We start from the raw sequence: 21237 nt of genomic DNA on the forward strand, positions 1-21237 counted from the left end.
GAATAGGCCCCTCAGTCTTGGTATGCTGGTGTGCAGATAGGCATTATATACTGTATTGTCTATATATGAGCATTTTGTCTTTCTACATGCAAGTCTATTTGTTATTAAAATTGTGGCACATACCTTACATGTCTCTAACAGATGGGACCAGTTACAGAGTGCATGACACAACAGTTCTCCTGTACGCATAATTGTTCATAGTTCATGTTTCATATAATTAGTGATTAGAGGATCATGGCCACCTTAATATCAAGTGACAAACATTTAAATGTCCTTATGTTATGTACATTAGTAACTGCTGGCATATTTGCAGACTGTTCTTCCTCCTTCTCACTTCCAATATCAGAACCCCTGATAATCCCATATCTTCAGCGCCAACGAGGAACCAGAAACTGCACTTGACAGTTTTCAGGCTCCAAGAGGGGGTTAGTGGGGGTCTTCCTCTCATGGAATCAAACACTAGGCTCACTAAGGGAAAGTGGGTTGTCCCTATGGAAGGCAGTCATTCATTGATGCGGGGCCCTGAGGGGGACGCTATCCCTACTCCTTGGAGAACTTTCCATGGCTCACCTATCCACCACCATTCTGATTCCAAATAGTACTACCTTAAGGCATAAAATTGATAGGAAAATTGAGGCCACCTATGACTTTGATTACAGGGTGGTAGGAGCCTCCCTTAGACAATTCTTATCTTTGGCTTGGGCTGATAAGGCAGTGGAGAGGTGGATGGAGCAATCTAGCAGATCCAGTTTAGATTTTCTAACTCTGGTGAAGCATATACTTAGAAACTATGGAAATTTGGGGGATGTTGTCATTGATGCTCATTGGGGTTAGGATTGATTTCAGCCTCTGGAGTCTCTATCCTTCTCTTGGCAGATCTTGTTTGGTTGTGAACAGACAATATTATTTCCCTAAAAACAGGGGGAAAAAGTTCCTTTCTATCCATTAATGACCACAGACTTTCGACCTTCAGATAAGGTGAAGAATTAGACCTCCAGTGGACAAACCTCCACTCCTCATAGAGTTCAGCAGATAGAAAAACGGACTTTGGTAGCTAAGTATCCAGCTACTGAGTCTTCATAAAAACAATCAACATGACAGGCAGATAAACCACCGGGTATCTCTAATCGTGGGAGCCACAGACACCTGGATAAAAGGAATCAGTCATCAGCGATACATAGACAGTAGATCTCCTGAAGTCACTACTGGCTCCGTGGAAACAAAACAAAGTAAATTGCTCTACAGGAAAACATTTCTGTACTTGATCTCCTGGTGATAAGTTGTTGCGGTTCTAGAAGAGCAGAGGGGATTCAGGCTTAACTCAAGCCTCTTCTTTGTTCATAAACGAGATGGGATTTTCGACCCATTCTAAATCTTAAATACCTGAACATAAGGCGCTGCAGAACACTTGTGGCGCCATATAAATAAACGATAATAATAATTCATCTTTGGTTGGGTAAGTTCAAAAGGAGATCCTTGAGCTCTGTCATGAACAGCATGGAGCAGGGTGGGCTTATGGTGTTTATGGACAGCAAGTATACATACTTGCATCTCCCAATCTTAGAGAGTCACTAGCACCTCCTTAATTTTGTCTCAGCATTTCCAGTTGTAGGCTATACCCTTTGGTCTGGTAACAGGCCCCAGGGTGTTAAACAGAATTATGGAAATGATGGCTGTGCTTCACAGATTGAGGGACAGATTGTTATTCCCTATCTGCTGGTCAAGGCAGGCTCTAAGGCCTTGCAGCAACCACGTTTGGTAGATGTCCAGATCTTAGAATCTCACTGTTGGATCATTAGCTACAAGAAAGCCATGCTGACTCCTTCTGAGCAGATGATCTTACTTGGGACTGATGTTCAACCCCCAGCAGCAGCAGATGTTATTGCTACAAAGAAAAATCCTGTGCTTAAAGTGTCATAAAGCCCCCATTAGCTTAAAAACTGATTTTGTTTTACTTTTGCATGAAATTCTTAGGCAAGATGGTCTTCACCTTTGACGGTGATGCAATGTGCATGCCCGACCAGCTAGTTCATCATAATGTAACAAAAGTGTGGCGATCTCTCATCTGGTGGCTGTGGAGACACTACTATTTAACAGCAGGTGCCCCGTCACTATTTGGGAATTGACACTGGTGAGTGGGTGACTGCAACCTATAGTGGTGTTTCCAGGGCCTTTGGATTTTAGAGGAGCCAAAGCTCCATATAAATATGCTGGGGTTCAGAGCAGCTTTTAATGCCCTAGTCAGAACTTGCCATGTAGAATGTGTATCATATTTTTGTAATATGTATCAAGTATGTGTATCAATGTAAGCCTGGCAAATCAATATAGTATTCCACCAAGCAAAGTTCTGTTTAATTCCAACCAACCTTTCTTGTGGGCATCATAGAGGACCTAGATACATCCTATGAATGTAAGGGGTATTATGCACAAGTCCCTGACCAGGCCAAGAGAGAGAAGAGAGCCCTATTTTCCATTGAATTAGACTGGTCTAAAGCCTATGTCACTATATCCTGATTAAGATCCTGCTGGCCATTTTAGGCTGAAAGGAAGGCTTAGACCATAGATCAGCCCTGAATTCATGAAAAATTGAGACACAGAGATCTTCAAGACAGAGACCTCAGCTCAGAAAGTCTCCTGGGTGTGGAGATGGGCAGGAGAAAGGTAGTCTTCCAGTTCCTCCAAATTCGAGGGTTCGAAAGGAGGTTGCTACATGGCTGTTCTCACCAGATTGAAATGCCAAAGTGCTCCTGGGGAATGTATGAAGTCTGTACATGCATCAGACCTTGTAAAAATGTCTGCTCAACCAGTAAAAGTGCCAGCTTTCTCTGAAAGAAAAGTGATAGGACAGAAACCCGAATCTCAAAGTCTCAAGCCCCCGTCCACAGTCTTCTGCAAGTGGAGAAGTAAATGGGTCCATGTATCATACTTCAGGCAGGGGAGGTGTATTCAATCACCAGTTATGGTTAGAGCTAGAAGGGTCAAGGCACAAATTTTAACAAGACCCCGGTCTTCACCCTAGACTGCCGCAAAGCAACATGAACTTGGCCTATTTAGAAGGCTTGATGCATCTCGCCCATAGTACACTAAATCCGCGGAGAAGTTACGAGATGTTAATCAGGGACAAGATAGAAGGTTTTGTCTATGCTTTAACTAATGTTGTGTTTCATTGTCCCTGTCTTGGATCACATAGGGGATGACACAGAGTTGTACATAAGTGCATTTTGCAGATAGATCTTGTGTATTTTTTAATTGTGCACGCCCAGGAGCCGAGTGCATGCATGGATGGGGGCAGCTCGGTTACATAGATGTGTACAACTCTGCGTACAGGCGAATAGCTGCATTCTTCATTGTGCCGCCAATGTGGGTGTAATTACAGCCAGCATGCATGCTGCTCTTAATCAGCCCAATAATCTTTACTTCCTGTAAGCAGTCCTTTATTTATCTGTGAGTTTGTTTTGCACACTACGCTCCCCTTTGGTTTGAAGATGAATTAAGCTGAGTATATTATTATCTGTTCATTTTCTAGAATTGAATGGAATCACACTGTGCTCAGAGGATGAATATCAGGAAATAACGGCTAAAGAAAAGGAGGTGAGAGCATCTCTAAGTAACGCTCATGCAGATTACTCACAGCTCTGTACCGCAGGTTACTCTTGATCAGGTCAGTTTTTCCAATGTGTCAAAATTAGAACCTTGGCCCTCATTCAGAGCCGTACGCTCTGAGCAGAGCGCATGCTCTGAATGAGGGCCGGGCTCCATTTTCATGGAGCGTCCTCCTGGACGCTCGTATAGCTGTGGGTCACCACCCACAGGCTATACGAGCGTGCATTGTGATGGTCGCGATGGTCGAGACCATCGCGACCATCGAATTTGCGAGCCGGAGCCTGCGGTTGAGGTTTTCAACCGCAAGCTCCGGAGTGATTTTGGCTCTATCAGAGCCAAAATCACTCCCACTGACATCACTAGTGATGTCAGTGGGCCGGCTTCTGATGGGAGGCGTTCCCGTGGGAACGCCCCCGTCAGGGAGGCACGCCCCCGGCACGCCCACCAAAGGGGGCGTGCTGTCAATCAACATTGACAGCACGCCCCCTTTGATCGGACACAACGAGCGAAGGACTTTCCTTCGCTCGTCGCGTCTGGCGCATGCGCACGACGGAGCTCCCTCCGTCGTGCGGATGCTCAGTCCATAACATCGACCCACTTGCGAGCGGACAGCCGCTCGCGAGTGGGTCTGAATCAGGCCCCTTGTTTCTGTAGAGATGTGTGTACTACTTTGTGGTGGACAAAGTTTATAAATACTAGATGCTAGCGGAAATAATAATATAGTGCCAGGCACAACAGATGGATAGAACTTAACCAGGAGCTTTGGTTTATAGCAGTACTAGAGATACTGTACAGCCGTACTCACTGTCACACATACAGGAAGTGTAGATGGAAAGGAGCATACAGAGGACCTAGGAGTGTACAGAGGACCTGTCAGTCATGTATGTAGACAGCAGTGATGTGCGGTCAGGTGAGGCAGAGCCTTTCCTGTCATACTCAGGTATACTCTAGAGTTTTGACTATAATAATTATAAGAAAAATTTAGAGAAAATATTATAAATATCTTCTTATTTTAATCATTTTTACAGTCAAAACTCTGGAGTAAAAAGTGTATGGCAGGTGATGCACTGCCTCCCCTGTCTATCATTTCCGCACAACCCTGATCAAAGCACACCAAATTTCCAGCACTAAATACTGCTGCACCTTTGTATAATGCCCACATAAACCCTCGGGTTCACATATGTATCTGTAAATTTGGCTCTAAAACTAGCCAGTACTTTTACCAGCCATTTTACCTCATCGCAAGTCACTGGTAGGCAGGTACAGCTGGGATTTAGCAGGTTCCCCACGAAGCTGGGAAGGGTATCCGGAGCTTAGATAGTAAAAAGGTCGACAGTGTCTAGATAGAGACATCAGTTGTTAGACAGTCAATAGGTCGACAGGGAAAAAAATATGAGATATGGTAAGAACTTACCCTTGTTATCTCTATTTCTACGAAGTCCATAGGGTTCCACAGGATACCTTGGGGTATAGGTGTGACGTCAGTCATCGGCACCAAAGAGTTAAGCTTTCAGCCTCCCAGGATGCACTAGGTCCCCCTCCTATACCCCGCCCCCGAGCCAAGGCATCTCAGTTAGTTTCCAAGCCATAGGCCGGAGGAGGAGAAGGAAGAGAGAGAACAAAGATCTGGACACATACAAGAATCACATTCTCACCAGAGGGAGATGGAAAACTGGTGACCAGAGCAAAGCCCATCTGCAGCACAGGTGCGACAGGGCGGGAGTCCTGTGGAACCCTATGGACTTCGTAGAAATAGAGATAACAAGGGTAAGTTCTTACCATATCTTATATTTTCTACTTCAGGGTCCATAGGGTATCCACAGGATACCTTGGGGATGTCCCAAAGCAGTATCCTTTAAGGGTGGGGACGCTCCTGTGCAAAAAGGAGAATCCGCCGCCCGAAGGAAGCATCCTGAGAGGCGAAGGTGTCAAACCTGTAATACCTCACGAAGGTATGGACAGAGGACCACGTAGCAGCCTTGCATATCTGGACTGCAGAGGCACCACGTCGAGCTGCCCACGAAGGACCCACAGACCTAGTGGAATGAGCCTTCACAGAAGGAGGAACCGGCAGGCCTTCATGAAGATAAGCTTCAGAAATAGCCATACGGATCCAGGCTGCCAAAGTTTGCTTTGAAGCAGGCCAACCCTTTTTACGGAAGCCATAGAGGACAAACAAAGCGTCCGACTTCCTAAACGAAGAAGTGCGGTCAACATAAGTCCTTAAGGCCCGCACAACATCCAAAGAGGCCTCACCCACGGAAAGACCCGGTGAGTTAAAGGCCGGAACAACGATTTCCTCGTTAACATGAAACTGGGAAACAACTTTGGGAAGAAACTCGGGCCGAGCGCGGAGCACTGCCCTGTTCCCATGAAAAACCAAGAAAGGGGGTCTACAAGAAAGAGCCCCTAACTCAGAAACACGTCTGGCCGAAGCAATAGCCAGAAGGAAAACAGTCTTAGCTGTTAGCCATTTAAGATCCACTGAGCCCAGTGGTTCAAACGGCGGTCCTTGGAGAGCCCTCAGGACCACAGCTAAATCCCAAGGCGCCACAGGTGGAACAAAGGGCGGCTGAATGCAGACAACACCTTGCATAAAGGTGCGCACATCCGGGATTGTAGCAATTCTACAGTGAAACCAGACAGACAGGGCCGAAACCTGTACCTTCAAAGAAGCAAGGCGAAGCCCATGATCTAGTCCCGCTTGTAGGAAGGCGAGAATCCGAGACAGACGAAACTCCCGCGGTGCATAACCTCTCGGTCGACACCACTGGAAGAACGTATGCCACACGCGATGGTATATCCTCTCGGAAGACGGTTTCCGAGCTCGCAACATGGTACGCACCACAGAGCTGGAAAACCCCCGGGACCTCAGCATGGCCGTCTCAACAGCCACGCCGTCAAAGACAGCCGAGTCAGGTCCGGGTGAAGATAAGGACCCTGAGACAGAAGGTCCAGTCGTAGCGGCAACCGCAGAGGACTGACCACAGACAGACCCTGAAGGTCTGAGAACCAGTGCTGTCTGGGCCACGCGGGAGCTATCAACAGGAGCGTCCCTCCTTCCTGTTTGAATTTCCGGATTACCCGTGGAAGAAGGGAGACCGGAGGGAACAGGTATGCGAACCGGAACGTCCACCGGATGGACAGAGCATCCACCAGAGACGCCCCTTCGTCTCTTGTGCGAGACCCGTACACCGGCAACTTGTTGTTGTGCCGGGACGCCATGAGGTCGATCTCTGGAAGACCCCACCTGTCCACCAGCAGTTGAAAAACGTCCGGGTGCAGGGACCATTCCCCCGGATGAACGTCCTGGCGACTTAGAAAGTCCGCCTCCCAATTTAGCACTCCCGGGATGAAGACCGCTGATATGGCCGGAAGATTGCGCTCCGCCCAAACCAGGATCCGAGAGACCTCTACGAGAGCCGCCCGACTGCGGGTTCCTCCTTGCCTGTTTATGTAGGCCACGGTGGTAGCGTTGTCCGACTGGACCTGTACCGGGTGACCCTGGAGAAACCGATGTGCCTGCTGGAGAGCATTGAAGACCGCATGGATTTCCAAGATATTTATGGGAAGCTCCGCTTCTGTCGGCGTCCACCTGCCCTGGAACAAGTGTGGACCCAAAACCGCTCCCCAGCCCCGAAGACTGGCGTCCGTTGTCAACAGGACCCAATTTGGAACCCAGAACGGACGTCCCTTGTTGAGGTGGGTCGTCTGTAACCACCAAGCAAGGGACAGGCGAACTTCCGGGGTGAGCACAATCGTCTGGGACTTCAGAGACTGAGGCAGCCCGTTCCACTTGGACAGGATCAGGTGCTGCAGAGGTCTGGAGTGAAACTGGGCGTATTCCACCATGTCGAACACCGACACCATGGAGCCCAGTAACTTCATCGCCGAGTGTAGGGACACCCGGCGGCTGTGCAGACAACTGCGCACCCTTGACTGTAAAGCAGAGATCTTGTCCTCCGTCACGAAGATCCTTTGCTGTCCCGAGTCCAATAAGGCTCCAAGATGCAGAATCCTCCGAGACGGGATTAGAGTGGACTTCTGCCAGTTGATTAGCCAGCCATGCCGTTGCAGCAGTGCAATGGTCAGGTCCAAGTGGCGTAACAGGAGCTCTGGAGATCCTGCCACCAATAACAGGTCGTCCAAGTACGGCAACATGCGGACTCCCTGCAGCCGCAGAGAAGCCGCCATGACCGCCATCACCTTGGTGAAAACCTGTGGTGCTGTCGCCAGGCCAAAAGGTAACGCCCGAAACTGAAGTGGTCGCTGCGGATTGCAAACCTGAGGAACTGTTGATGGCGCAAAAGAATAGGGACATGCAGGTAAGCGTCCTGTATGTCCAATGACACCATGTAGTCCCCAGGTTCCAGCGCCAGAATGATGGACCGTAGGGTCTCCATCCGAAACTTCGGTACCCGCAAAGACCTGTTGAGTGCTTTGAGGTTGAGAATCGGACGATACGACCCATTGGGTTTCTGTACCAAAAAAAGATTTGAATAGAAACCCTGGCCCCTCTGGGAGAATGGAACAGGCACTATAACTCCAGCCTGGAGCATAGTGTGCAATACCTTCCGCAGCTCCGTAGCCTTGTTCCGGTCTGATGGTAGACCCGTGGTGAAGAATCGAGCCGGGGGTCTGTGCCGGAAGGAGAGGGCGTACCCGTGGGAGACCACCTCCAGAACCCAAGTGTCTGTCGTAGTGGTCGACCAACACTGGGCGAACAGCAGCAGGCGGCCTCCCACCCTGGGATCCCCCAAAGGGAGGCCCGGACCGTCAGGGCGCAGGCTTGTCATCTGGCTTGGGGGCCGGACGTCTGGTACTCCATGTCTGCTTCCGGGGCTTGACCGATTTCTTAGGGCCAGCCTGTCGAGGAAACGACTGTGGTTTGGGCCTGCCCTGGGCCCTAGATGACCGAAAGGACGATGGTCCAGAACCAGAAGGAGCAGCGGCTCCAGATCCGGACCGAAGAGAACTTCTCCGGTAAACGGCAACGCCTCCAGACCCTTTTTGGAATCTGTGTCCGCCTTCCAGGATCGCAGCCACAAGGTGCGACGAGCAGCTACCGCTGCTGAAGAAATCCTAGACACCAGAGTACTAATGTCTAGGGCCGCCTCGTTGATGTAGGTGGCCGAATCACGGAGATTGCCAATCAACTGCCTGTTCGGCCGGACAGTCGGAATCAAAAGAAGCCTCTAATGAATCCGCCCAGCGCTCCATCGCTCTGGCAACCCAGCAAATGGCCATAGCCGGCCGTGCTGCCCCCCCCCCCAGCAAGGGAATAAGCGGACTTCAGGCAGATCTCCACCTTGCGGTCCATAGCATCCTTAAGGGAGGACATGGATGGCATCGGCAATGTGGCACTACGGACAAGACGGGTCACGTGAGAATCCACCTGTGGAGGGGATTCCCACTTTGCAAAATAATTATCCGCGATCGGATAAGCCACCGCCAGGCGTCTCTGCGGCTGGTATCTTTTGCCAGGCTGTTTCCACGCCTCCTCTAAATGGTCCACCAACTGACCCAAAAGAGAAAAGACTGTGGCATCGCCCTTCACATCTTTGAAAAAGGCATACTTAGATTTAGCCGCTGGGGGAACTTCGTCCTCAATCACCAAGGCTGTGTGGACCGCCCGAATAAGTCCAGGAATATATACTTTGGACTTAGCATCAGCGTCCTTAGCATGGAGAGGTTCCTGATCGTAAGGATCCAGAATCTCCCCATCATCAGACGTCCCCTCGTCATCCTCATAAGGAGCCGACAGAGACGCCACCGGCCGTTTATGCGGCCGCATCACAGACTCCCCTTGCAACACATCCGACAAGTGCTGTACAGAACTCGTCAGGGAGTTAACCCACGCTGGCTCCTGAGAAACCGGAAGCGGGGAAATAGGGAGACTGTGGGGTACCACCAATTGTCGTGGGAAACCCTGCATGGGTGACGACACCACTGACTGCTGGGACAAACCCATCGGTGTAAACGCGGGCTGCGGAGCTAACTGGCCCACTAAGGCTGTAAGCGCTTGAGCGAAACAAGCCCAGGGCGGCTCCTGTTCCGGTGCAGTAACCGTAAGAGGCCGCGCCATAGACAAACACTGCCGGCAGAGGCCCTCCGCGCTACCCTCCCCCTCCGCTAACGGTACTTTACACGTAGTACACTGTAGCCGGAGGGGAAAATCACTTTCAGACATGATGGCACCACGTATGTGACCCCTCTCACCAATTATATATTTAAGAGGCGAGAGACCACCCTGCAGCACCGCACCGCAAGGGCTTAGCATAAAAAACAGGGACAGTATAAAGCTGACAGTTTAGAAAAAAAGTTACAGGCAGCAGCGCTAGCACAGTCACATACAATGCAGAGAAATAACAATTCCTGCACTAACAGCGCTGATCACTCAACTACACAGACACAGGGCCTGGTAGGACACAGCGCTGCATACACAGACCTGACCACAGCGGAGGAGAGGTATGCGGGGGGACCCAGACCACGATGCTTCCAATGCAGGCTTCCAGCAGCGTTCACCATGCTTCAGAAAAGATGGCCACCGAGGAGCAGAGAGAAGGCTGGCCTGGGGGAGGAGCGCTGACACAGGGCCAGTCAGCACAGTGCAGAGAGGGCTGTGTGCAGCGGGGGAGGCGCCGGCTGTGAGACAGGGAAGGCGCGCTCCCCTGGCATGCATTTAACCCCTGGGACGCCGCAGCGCTACCGCTCTGCTGCGGTCCGCTGTCCCAGGGGGTAGTGGAAGCGCAGGTTGGTCGCCTGGCTCCACGCTGCAGCCAGTCCCCAGGGAGCCCCCTGCCTGGGGACTTAGGACCATGTGATCAGCGGGGACCCCCTGCGGGACCCCGCTGCTTACCTCTGTCCCCCTTGAATCCGGCCATGGTCCGAACATCTGGGGTCACCGCCAGCTGTGACCCCAGATGTCCACCAGCATCCCCGGATCAGTACCGGCGTTCTGGTACCGGCGGGGTGTAGGGAAGACAGCATGGACGTCAGGACTGACTGTCCATGCTGTTCATCCAGATGTGCAGCCACAGCTGCATGAAGAAAAAGCTTCAGGGGCTCTTCTAAGCCCCCCTCTAGCAGGTGCCTCCGACTACGGCCGGGCACCAAACGAAACTGGGATGCCTTGGCTCGGAGGCGGGGTATAGGAGGGGGACCTAGTGCATCCTGGGAGGCTGAAAGCTTAACTCTTTGGTGCCCGATGACTGACGTCACACCTATACCCCAAGGTATCCTGTGGATACCCTATGGACCCTGAAGTAGAAATATCATCAGGTACAAATGGTCATCATGGTCAAAAGGTCGACAAGAAAATAGTTGACACACAAAGGTTAGGCACTTACCGGAGGGTTTGGGTTAGGCACTAGAAGGGATGGTTAGGGTCAGGCACCTACCCCGACAGTTAGGGTTAGGCACCAAGAGGGAGGGTTAAGGGTTAGTTAACAAAGGGAGGGTTAGGGTGAAGATTAGGGTTAGAAAAAAACAAAACATATGTCAACCATTTATGTGACAACAATTTTTTTCAGTGTCGACCTTTACTGTGTCGACCTTTTGTCCCTGTTGACTGTCTAATATCTGGTGTCTATCTAGACACTGTCGGCCTTTTCACTGTATATCTTTTATAAAATCCTAGAGGTGACTTCTGTCATTTTTCAAACACAGCCTGCAACATGACAGGAGCTGATTGGTTGGTACTTTATCTTGGTCTACTTTATCTCTCTACAAGGCTTAGTACATAGACCCCTAGGTTCACACTTTGCTTCTTGCAACCTAATTGTTCTCTCCTCCAATAGCGCTCCAGTTGCTGGCTGCTCTGCAGAATAGACTCAGGCTGACATGAGTCTCCATGGGTCTGCAATGCAGGGTAGTGACTGACACTGCAGCAGGGACAGGAGCTGTAATAGTGAGCAGCTGGTAACCAGAATATCAGAGGAAGGGGTGCAGCAGTACATACCACTTTGCTGAGGCTTAGTAATGAAAGGGGAGAGGTGTTTGCAGCGCCACTCACCTATACCTCTTGCCAGTGTCACCCAGGGATGCCCATCGACCATCGATAGTTAACCATCATCGATGGTAAACTGCCAACGGTTTTGCCATCGATGGCAGAGAGCCAATGGTTCTCCGCCACCAATGGTTGAGTGGGACCCTATGTTTTTTTATTGTTGTTTTTTTGTTACGGGATAGAGCTTAGCTCCGCCCCAGCACTCGCTAAGCTCCACCCCCATTTCTGATTGTCGTCCGGCCGTGCCCCCAGCAGCAGTTCCCATCGAGGGTTGCAAACCATTGATTGTTGATCATGGTTTTTGTGCCATCAATGGTAATCACTGATGAAACCATCAATGGTGACCATCAATGGACACCCCACCGATGGCCATCCCTATGTCTCCATCTTTCCAGTGATGTTTTCGGGACAATAGGACATGCACAGGAGATGGCACAGTGCCAGAGCCTTTGCTATCTCCTGTAATGGCACCATTGGCTGAAGGTATAGGGGGGAGTGCAGTTTGTTCTGGGTGTAGGGCACCCCATAACCAATGGGCCACCCTGCACCCATCATAGATACACCACTGCCAAAAGAGAGATTAAGGGGCCTATTCATCAAACAATAAATGGCCCGGTAACCATGCGGAAACGCTAGTTTCCGCATATTTAAGTAACCGGGCCATTCATCAATAGGGGTCCGATAGAACCCCCTTGGTATTCAGCAAACTCTGAAAACTAAAACTTTTCGGAGTTTGCTGCCGAGAACAAGCGCCATCTTCAGACGGCGCTTGCTCTCGTAGCCCCGCTCCTTTCTATGGGAAGGAGTTCCAGGGATGCGAAGAGGAATCCGAGCAGATCCCTCCGCCGCCTAATCACTACCTCCCCGGCGGCAGTACGCATTCGTGGCCTCGGGTCACGCATGCGTAGCCAGGACGCCGGGGATGAGGTAAGTAACGCAGCTACATCAGTAGCTGCGATACTAACCGAGGGGACAGCTGCTTTTCGGAGCAGTTGTCCCCTTCCTCTGCTGTGAGTTGGATAGTTAAGTATCCCTCGCAGCGAGTTCAAAACGTCATCATCGGAGGACATGCGGCCTTCGATGATAAATAGGCCCCTAACACTCTTGCTCTGATATGCTAATTTCTGTGGTGGTACTTTAAATATTCACCATATACACACGTACATGCCCTCTGCATTCAGCATGACGTGTGAAATGAAAAAGTGCATCCACTGTGTAAAAGTGAGAGCGTAAAATGAACATATCTGTTTTCTCCTTAAGTACTGCTTGGTTTAGACACATCTACAGCATAACACTGATCATGACAGTGAGGCAATATGTGGACTGTATTTAATACATGTGGATTTTGTGTATGTGCAAATTTTTTTCATTATATTGCAAATGTAAGTCTTAAAGTATAGGACAAAACCTACGTACTACCACCTGCTGGCGGGTACAATATTTAAGTCCTATTGACCAGTAGAATGACCTTGTGCCCCTATGCAGAGTGAGAAACACAGACAAATTGTACACCTCACCCCATTATCTCATTTTAATAATCCTATTTGTAAAAAGCAAATCTAATTTCTGCAGTGCTCCACAAAACTAGGCACACCCTGCCTTCATGCCGTGCCTTGCAAGGAACGTGGTAACTTCACCCATGCCATCATCATCTCCTCTGCCATTGCGACCTCCTGGCTCCATAAACCCATGTGCCCCCGCACACTTGGCTTTGAACTGTGAAGTAGCCTTTTCTAATTAGCGTCCGACCTACTGTATACTGTCAGACAGCTAATACATTTAAGAATTTAAAAATAGTTACAGTAAATGAAAATTCCGTCTATCAACTGGATGACAGTGTCCTTTAAAAAATACAAAAACACAGATGTGTTAAAAGCTTCTGTAACTTTCATCTATGTGTTTTCCATATAATGACCACTTCCAGTTCTTACATTTATTTCATCTGCATACTGGCTCCTTTATTTTCTCCAGTAATTTAGTCAAATGAAATATTCTTAGAGATATGTGTCTCCTTGTTCCGCTAGATATATCCCATACTGCTGCATGCCGAGGGTAAGCGCACACGCCTGGCACTGATCATTTGTAATATTAAGTTTCACCATCTTCCTGAACGGGCTGGGGCAGAGTGTGATCTGACTGGAATGCAGAATCTGCTAGAAGGACTTGGCTACAGAGTACAACATGCAACGAACCTGACCGCCCAGGTAATACGGAACACCACAATGTGTGTATATTGCCCTATTTTAAGTTGTCATCAAAATGTTCTTTATAAAGTTTCATTTAGATTTTCCCCTATTTGATTTTTAATAATACAAAGTAAAAAAAAGAACATACAAGTGCACAGATATATTATACAGTATATACATTATGACTCAATTTTATAGATATAACCTGTAATAAAGTATCTAACATTCTGTGCACAAGTGTTTCCCAAATAGAGTCCGCAGGGAACCCTGACGCTTGGTAAACACTACACAGTGTGTGTGCCCAGCGACAGCAGACAGCATGATGTGGCGGCACGATGCATTGCAACGCCCGTCAGGGCCGTAGCTAGGGTAGTGCGGCCGGTGCCATGGCACAGGGCAACACAGGTCAGGGGGCGCTGTTTGGGCCTGTCAAATTTGTGTTTATTATCATTCTTGCTTGTAGCTTCCTCTTATATCATCCCCAGCATCTCCTGGCCTCTCCTATCTCTTCCCTGGCCCTTACCCTTGAAGCCATGGCCCTTGTTTTGGGTGCATTATGTCCCTTTGAAAGATGAGGGGGGCGCCAATGCTCTTTCTGGCACAGGGCACCAAAAAGTCTAGTTACGGCTCTGACGCCCGTACACACTGCACGATGCAGGGGACGACGGCGTGATGTGTAGTTCCATGCTTTAGCAGCATGGCGTCTCTCATTGCATTGTTCCATGTGACAATGCGATAAATGACCCACGGGCACACGCAATCAGAAGTAAACACTATGCGTTCTGCACAATATATTGTCCCGATACGCACCGAAACCATATATCGCGCAATGGATCGTGCCTATTTTCCATACTCAGTTCTTGAGCACAGGTGTATTCATTAGTGAATAATACATTTTAAATTATTCACAGGTGGTACACATTAGACGATACATTGTTTTGACGTGGATTGGAACCATATATTGAGCAAATCGTCTAATGTGTACCCGCGATTGCATGCTCCCACGGGTCGTCAGTGATGTTGTCACATCTGCTGTTCTGAAGAGCAGAGTTGATGATCCGGCAGCTGCCGCAACGCTCCTGGATGTGGCCACTGAACGATATATCCTGCAGTCACGCGTTATATTGTTCTAGGTGTATGGGCGACCGATATATTGTTGCATCAGTTGTCCCGTCGGCCACGATCCAGGATTGTCTAATGTGTACCCAGCATTAGTGTTCCCTGAGGATTGCAGTTAGCAAAAACTGCTGTACAATATGGGGGTCATTCAGGCCAGCTCGCGAGGGAAGTTCGCTCGCAAGCGGGTCGATGTTTGGCGCATGCGCACGCCGGAGGGAGCTCCGTCGTGCGCATGCGCGAGACCCGGCGAGCGACGAGAAATACGTCGCTCGGGGTCTTGCACCAAAGGGGGCATGCTGTCGATGGTGAGTGACAGCACGCCCCCTTTGGTGGGCGTGCCGGGGGCGTGGCTGCCAAACGGAGGCGTTCCCATGGGAACGCCTACCGTCTGAGTCCGGCCCCACTGACATCAGTAATGATGTCTGATAGAGCCAAAATCACTCCTGGGCTTGTGGAAGCGAGACCCTACCGCAGGGTCTCGTCGCAAGCCCGATGGTCGCGATGGTCTTTGACCATCGCGACCATCAACATGGACGCTCGCTATAGCTGTGGGTGGTAACCCACAGCTATATGAGCGTCCATGAGGCTGCTCCAAAAACAGGTAGGAGGGCTCTGATTCAGAGCGAGCGCTCTGGTCAGAGCGTTCAGCTCTGAATCAGGCCCTATGTTCATAATGTGGAAATATAGGCCCCCATTTACGTAAATACCAGCAGAATTTTTCGTTTAGTATCACTGAGATACTAACGAAAAAATCCGGTGTTATCGCATGCGCGCCGGTCTGTCTGTGCATGCGCATGACACGGGGACCCACCAGTGCCTGGAAGGCTTCGCTGTAGCCGGAAAGGCACCGCCGGGTCTCCATTGCTGGCAATGGGTCCGCATCACTCTCACCATCCAAAAGATGGCGAGAGCGATGCTGTGACAAGCAACAGTAATCAGTAAAATTACCGCTGTTTGTTAAATGCAGAAATGAGAACATAACCCCTTTAGTGAGCGCTAAAGGGGTTATGCTTCGTTGGTAAATAGGGGCCTCAGAATGTTGACATTGACAGTTACTAGCAACCTGTAGTAAGTTAATGAAGGATGGAAAAGTGATCGTTCCCTCATTCATTAACTCGTTCAAGTGTGGACGGGCAATCCCCGTTATCGGAATGAATGCCCATCGCTGCAATGTGTACCCAGCTTTTCTGATTTCTGATCTGTGCTCCTTGCTGCCTGTGTAACTTAAATACAATAAAAAAATAGTTATAACAACATGCTAATAAGTAAAAGCCCTAATTGTGCTCTAACAAAACAAAACAAAGAAAACTATATAAAATGCAGCAAGATAGATTAAGGGATTATTCTCACTGTAACTGACACAGTCCAGGCAGGTCTGGCATCCTGACATAAGAGATTGGCATAATCCCCTGGCAGTGAAATGGTTACATATACGTACATTTCTGATCCGGTTTACCCCCTAGGAGATGCGAGGCACAATGAAGACATTTGCTGCTGAGAGTGAGCACAAGGATTCTGACAGCACCTTTCTGGTTTTAATGTCTCATGGAGAGAAAGACGTCATCTGTGGTACTGATAGCCAAGCAGTAAAAGATGATAAGGGTGAATGTAAGGCGATTGGTACTCTGCATGTTCATGAGATCTTCAATATCTTCAACAATGTGAACTGCTCTGGACTGCGCGATAAACCAAAGGTTATCATTATCCAGGCCTGTCGTGGGGGTGAGTTACAGATCTGTGATATTTATGTATTGAAATACAGTATTATATTACATTCTGACAAACTGTTAGATCATGCTTTTTAAAAGGAGGAAGAGTAGAGAGCTTTAAGTGCTATAGTAATTGAAATGTGGTGGGAACGGGATGCAGGCGCTCAGAATGCCGACACCAGCATTTCGACTGTGTTACAACGCCGACACCTACCGGTAAGTAGGCTCACAGCACCCCTACAGCTAAACTTAACCCTACTCCTCACCGCGGCCTAGACCGAAACCCTCCACCCCGCAGCTAAAACCTAACACTCCCTCCCCTTCGTTGCATAACTCTAACCCTCCCCCTAGTGCCTAACCCCTGACTGCAAATGCAGGTGCTACAGAGCGGCACACATCTCAGCTGTATCTCTATTGGTGGCTGAGTGGGTTACTGGCTTGTTGTATGTAGGTTAGTGTAGGATAAGTGTTCCTTTGTGACGTGTAGGCTGCATTGCGGGTTGTTCAGTGGTGAGTGTACGCAGAGATCCAGTCTGATTTCAGACAGATCTCTTGCACCAGGTTTAGAGCTGGTGCAAATGCACGCTGATAGTGATAACAGCTACGCTCACAGACCAGACAGATAGGGTAGTTGCATTTTTTTCAGCAGTGTTTCTAAAGCTTTCTACACCTTTTGGCAAGGACTTCGGAAAGAAGATTCTTGTTTATTTATAATTTTAATTACATAGGCACATACAGATGTGTTCACATCCATCTTACCTCCATGCGCTACAAGTCGTGTTAAACATAATGTATGAGCGCCGTACAACTCACAATTATTAATAATGCATGTTGCATGTTCCAAATGGATTGTAATTAAATAAACGCCTCCACACGCTTTGTTTAGTCCTTTAAAAATCAAATTGAATCTTCTTTGGGCACTGATTCATATAATATGGCCACAACACTGATGGATTAACGATCAGAAGTGGCTAGATAGTACTTGCTGACAGTCATCATCCTCATCGTGGCGCTTTGCACCAGCCCTCAAGAACCCACAAGAGAGGCGGTATGCGGTCACATTGCCGATGGACGGAATGCCGGGTGTCAATATCGATCCCTGGCAAAATGCCGGCGGCGATATCCCGACAGTGAACAGGATACCGACGCCGGCATCTCGAAGCTCCAGAATCCTGATCGTCTAGACGGGTAAGTAATGCCAAAGTCCCCGGGGAAGGGTTTAGGCAACACTGGGTGGGAGGGTAGGGTTAGGCACCCCCCAGGAGTGTTAGGCTAGGGAAAGGGGGGGGGTTAGGGTTAGGCGTCACTAGGGGGGAGGATAGGCATCCCCCAGGAGGGTTAGGTTTAGGGTGCTTGGAGGGGGGGTTAGGTTTAAGCAACACTAGTGGGTAGGTTAAGGTTAGGCACTCTCTCCATAGGTTAGGGTTAGGCGCCACCAAGGGAGGGTTGGGGGGGTAGGGGTAGGTTAAAGTACTTACTTACCGCTGCCGGGATTCTCAACCAGCCAGGATTCCACTGTCAGGATTCCAGCCGGTGGCTTTTCAGCCGCCGGCTTATCATACCCAGAGAGGAACCTTCAACATGGCATAGCAGTTGGTGAGAAGGCAAAATGACTTACAGAGGACAAGGCTGTAAGGGATTCAAATTACAGACAATATGGAAATGGACTGTGGTGGTAAAATGAATTGAATGGGAGGGTGGTATGGGAGTGATAAATTACAGTGGCTGAAGACACAGGCGGGAGGTGTGCACTACTGTATCATGAAGAGGGAGCGGATAAACCAATGGGAAAGGAAGTGGACGGTAGACCACCATTCCATGTTATGGACACCTCCTCCGATGGAATGGTGACAAGCTGATGATGCTGCACCTAATGAGTCTAGTATCCTAGACCTAGCTCTGCTAGGAGTATCCTGATTCATCTCCTACGGTCAGTGTTCTTTATGGATCTCCTAGAAATAATTGCTTAGGCCATCTTATGCAGCAGCTGAGGTGGCTAGAGCCATATTTACATGGGAGGAATACCTTCTAAAGGGGTTACGAAATGGCACGTCCAATCGATGCAGCTTGCAATATCATAGACTGCAATATCTTTGTTGACATGTTTGTTCTGTATCTGGATGATATCATGGTTTACCGTCTCCTGTTCCTGAAGTGACATGACAGGATTATAAGCAGCCCTAAACTGTTGCTGACCTTTTAGATTTCCTTGGTGTTCCCGAGCTTCTGTTTCAGTGTGGTTCTTAAATCTTTCCTCCATAACATTTTTAGTATATCTCATATACTAAATTTCCTCCAAGGGAATTGAAAAAGTACTGTCTCTGAAATCTCTCAAGGTGCAGGTTTGTACACTCTCGTTGGCTGCTTACAGATGTTGGGGTCTTTTTAACAAGAAAGAGCCCATGTTAGGCAGCCTTCCATTCTCCTTTATCCAAAGGTTCTGCTGGTTGAGCCCTTTTGTTCTATTACTTTGTGTTTTCTTACCTGGAATAAAGTATCTTTCCTAGCTATTATTTTGGCTATTTGAGTCTCCTAGCTTGCACTTCTTTCCCATGAGTCTCTTTTACAATGAAAACAAGGCAGTGCTGCAAAGAATTTTTGCATCAATCAGGAACTAGTGGAACCATCCATATGGCCTTATGCAAGCAATTCATGATGTACATGATCTGTGGATCTATCTGTCCAGGACTCTGGGCTTCTGTCACTTGGATGCCCTTACTGTCCTTCATGAGGGTCATTACATGGGATACGGTGCTTTCCCTCAATTGATCTCCTGCTGAATCAGAACAGCAATTAGGCTGAACTATTCTCATGTAGAGGTACTGACTCGGCTGATGGCATATTTCACCAAAGCAGTAATTTATTCTAGGGAAGTATGTCGTGGGACATTAGTGAGCTGGGATTGTGGAGCAGCCACCTGACCAAACCTACATGGGTACAGTAGTGGATGTTGCTGCTGGTTTTGGTCCTCCAGGTAGTTACTCATAGCTAAGCACATATTCCCTCTCATTGAAGGTGAATTCCTTTAGTCTCTACCAATAGCAGGTCCCAATACTACAGGAAAATAATTAAGTGCGTGTAATATGTCCTAACAAATGTGTTGGCCTTTTTTTTTTATGCAGATGAGAGGAGCAAAGTGATGGTATGCGACAGTACTTCTGCTTCACCTAGCCCACCCCCGCCAGCACAGTTAGAGGATGACGTAATTCGCATGGTTCAGAAAGAACGTGACTTCATCTGCTTCTATTCAACAACCCCAGGTACACAAGACATACAGAAAATCATACTGTATCAATAAGTTCCCAAGTGACACAAAATAAGAAAATCATATATATATACAGTCAGGTCCATAAATATTGGGACATTGACAGAATTTTCAGATTTTGGCCTCTATTCACCACCACAATGGTTTTGAAATGAAACAAACAAGATGTGCTTTAACTGCAGACTTTCAGATTTAATTTAAGGGTAATTACATCCAAATCGGGTGAACGGTGTAGGAATTACAACAGTTTCAATATGTGCCTCCCACTTTTTAAGGGACCAAAAGTAACGGGACTATCAACTCAAAAGCTATTTCATGGACAGGTGTGAGCTATTCCCTCGTTATTTCATTATCAATTAAGCAGGTAAAAGGTCTGGAGTTGATTCTAGATGTGACATTTGCATTTGGAATCAGTTGCTATCAACTCTCAATATGAGATCCAAAGAGCTGTCACTATCAGTGAAGCAAGCCATCATTAGGCTGAAAAATCAAAACAAACCCATCAGAGAGATAGCAAAAACATTAGGTGTGGCCAAATCAACTGTTTGGAACATTCTTAAAAAGAAAGAACGCACCGGAGAGCTCAGCAACACCAAAAGACCCGGAAGACCACGGAAGACAACTGTGGTGGATGACAAAAGATTTATTTCCCTGGTGAAGAAAAACCCCTTCACAACAGTTGGCCAAATCAAGAACACTCTCCAGGAGGTAGATGTATATGTAACAAAGTCAACAATCAAGAGAAGACTTCACAAGAGTGAATATAGAGGGTTCACCACAAGATGCAAACCATTGGTGAGCCAAAAAAACAGGAAGACCAGATTAGAATTTGCCAAACAACATCTAAAAAAGCCATTACAGTTCTGGAACAACATCCTATGGACAGATGAGACAAATATCAACTTGTACCAGAGTGATGGGAAGGGAAGAGAAGGAAAGGAACTGCTCATGATCCAAAACATACCACCTCATCAGTGAAGCATGGTGGTGGTAGTGTCATGGCGTGGGCATGTATGGCTGCCAATGGAACTGGTTCCCTTGTATTTATTGATGATGTGACTGCTGACAAAAGCAGCAGAATGAATTCTGAAGTGTTTCGGGCAATATTATATGCTCATATTCAGTCAAATACTTCAGAACTCATTGGACGGCGCTTCACAGTGCAGATGGACAATGACCCGAAGCATACTGCATAAGCAACCAAGGAGTTTTTTAAGGCTAAAAAGTGGAATGTTATGCAATGGCCAAGTCAATCCCCTGACCTGAATCCGATTGAGCATGCATTTCACTTGATGAAGACAAAACTGAAGGGAAAATGCCCCAAGAACAAGCAGGAACTGAAGACAT

The 21237-nt window shown here is 48.2% G+C and overlaps 1 protein-coding gene across 2 annotated transcripts in view; it reads left to right on the forward strand.

The window, feature by feature from the left end:
- LOC148538510 (caspase-1-A-like) overlaps positions 1–21237 on the forward strand; it is a 49301-nt gene that overhangs the window by 11907 nt on the left and 16157 nt on the right. For both annotated transcript variants that reach the window (XM_088454217.1, XM_088454225.1), the window contains exons 5-8: positions 3527–3591; positions 13636–13815; positions 16380–16638; positions 19748–19885. In XM_088454217.1, coding sequence (XP_088310343.1) covers positions 3527–3591; positions 13636–13815; positions 16380–16638; positions 19748–19885 — 642 coding nt within the window. The remainder of the gene's footprint in view (positions 1–3526; positions 3592–13635; positions 13816–16379; positions 16639–19747; positions 19886–21237) is intronic.

The sequence above is a fragment of the Taudactylus pleione genome, unplaced genomic scaffold, assembly GCF_031769625.1.
Source record: "Taudactylus pleione unplaced genomic scaffold, aTauple2 ptg000040l, whole genome shotgun sequence".
In the NCBI taxonomy this organism is placed as follows: Eukaryota; Metazoa; Chordata; class Amphibia; order Anura; family Myobatrachidae; genus Taudactylus; species Taudactylus pleione.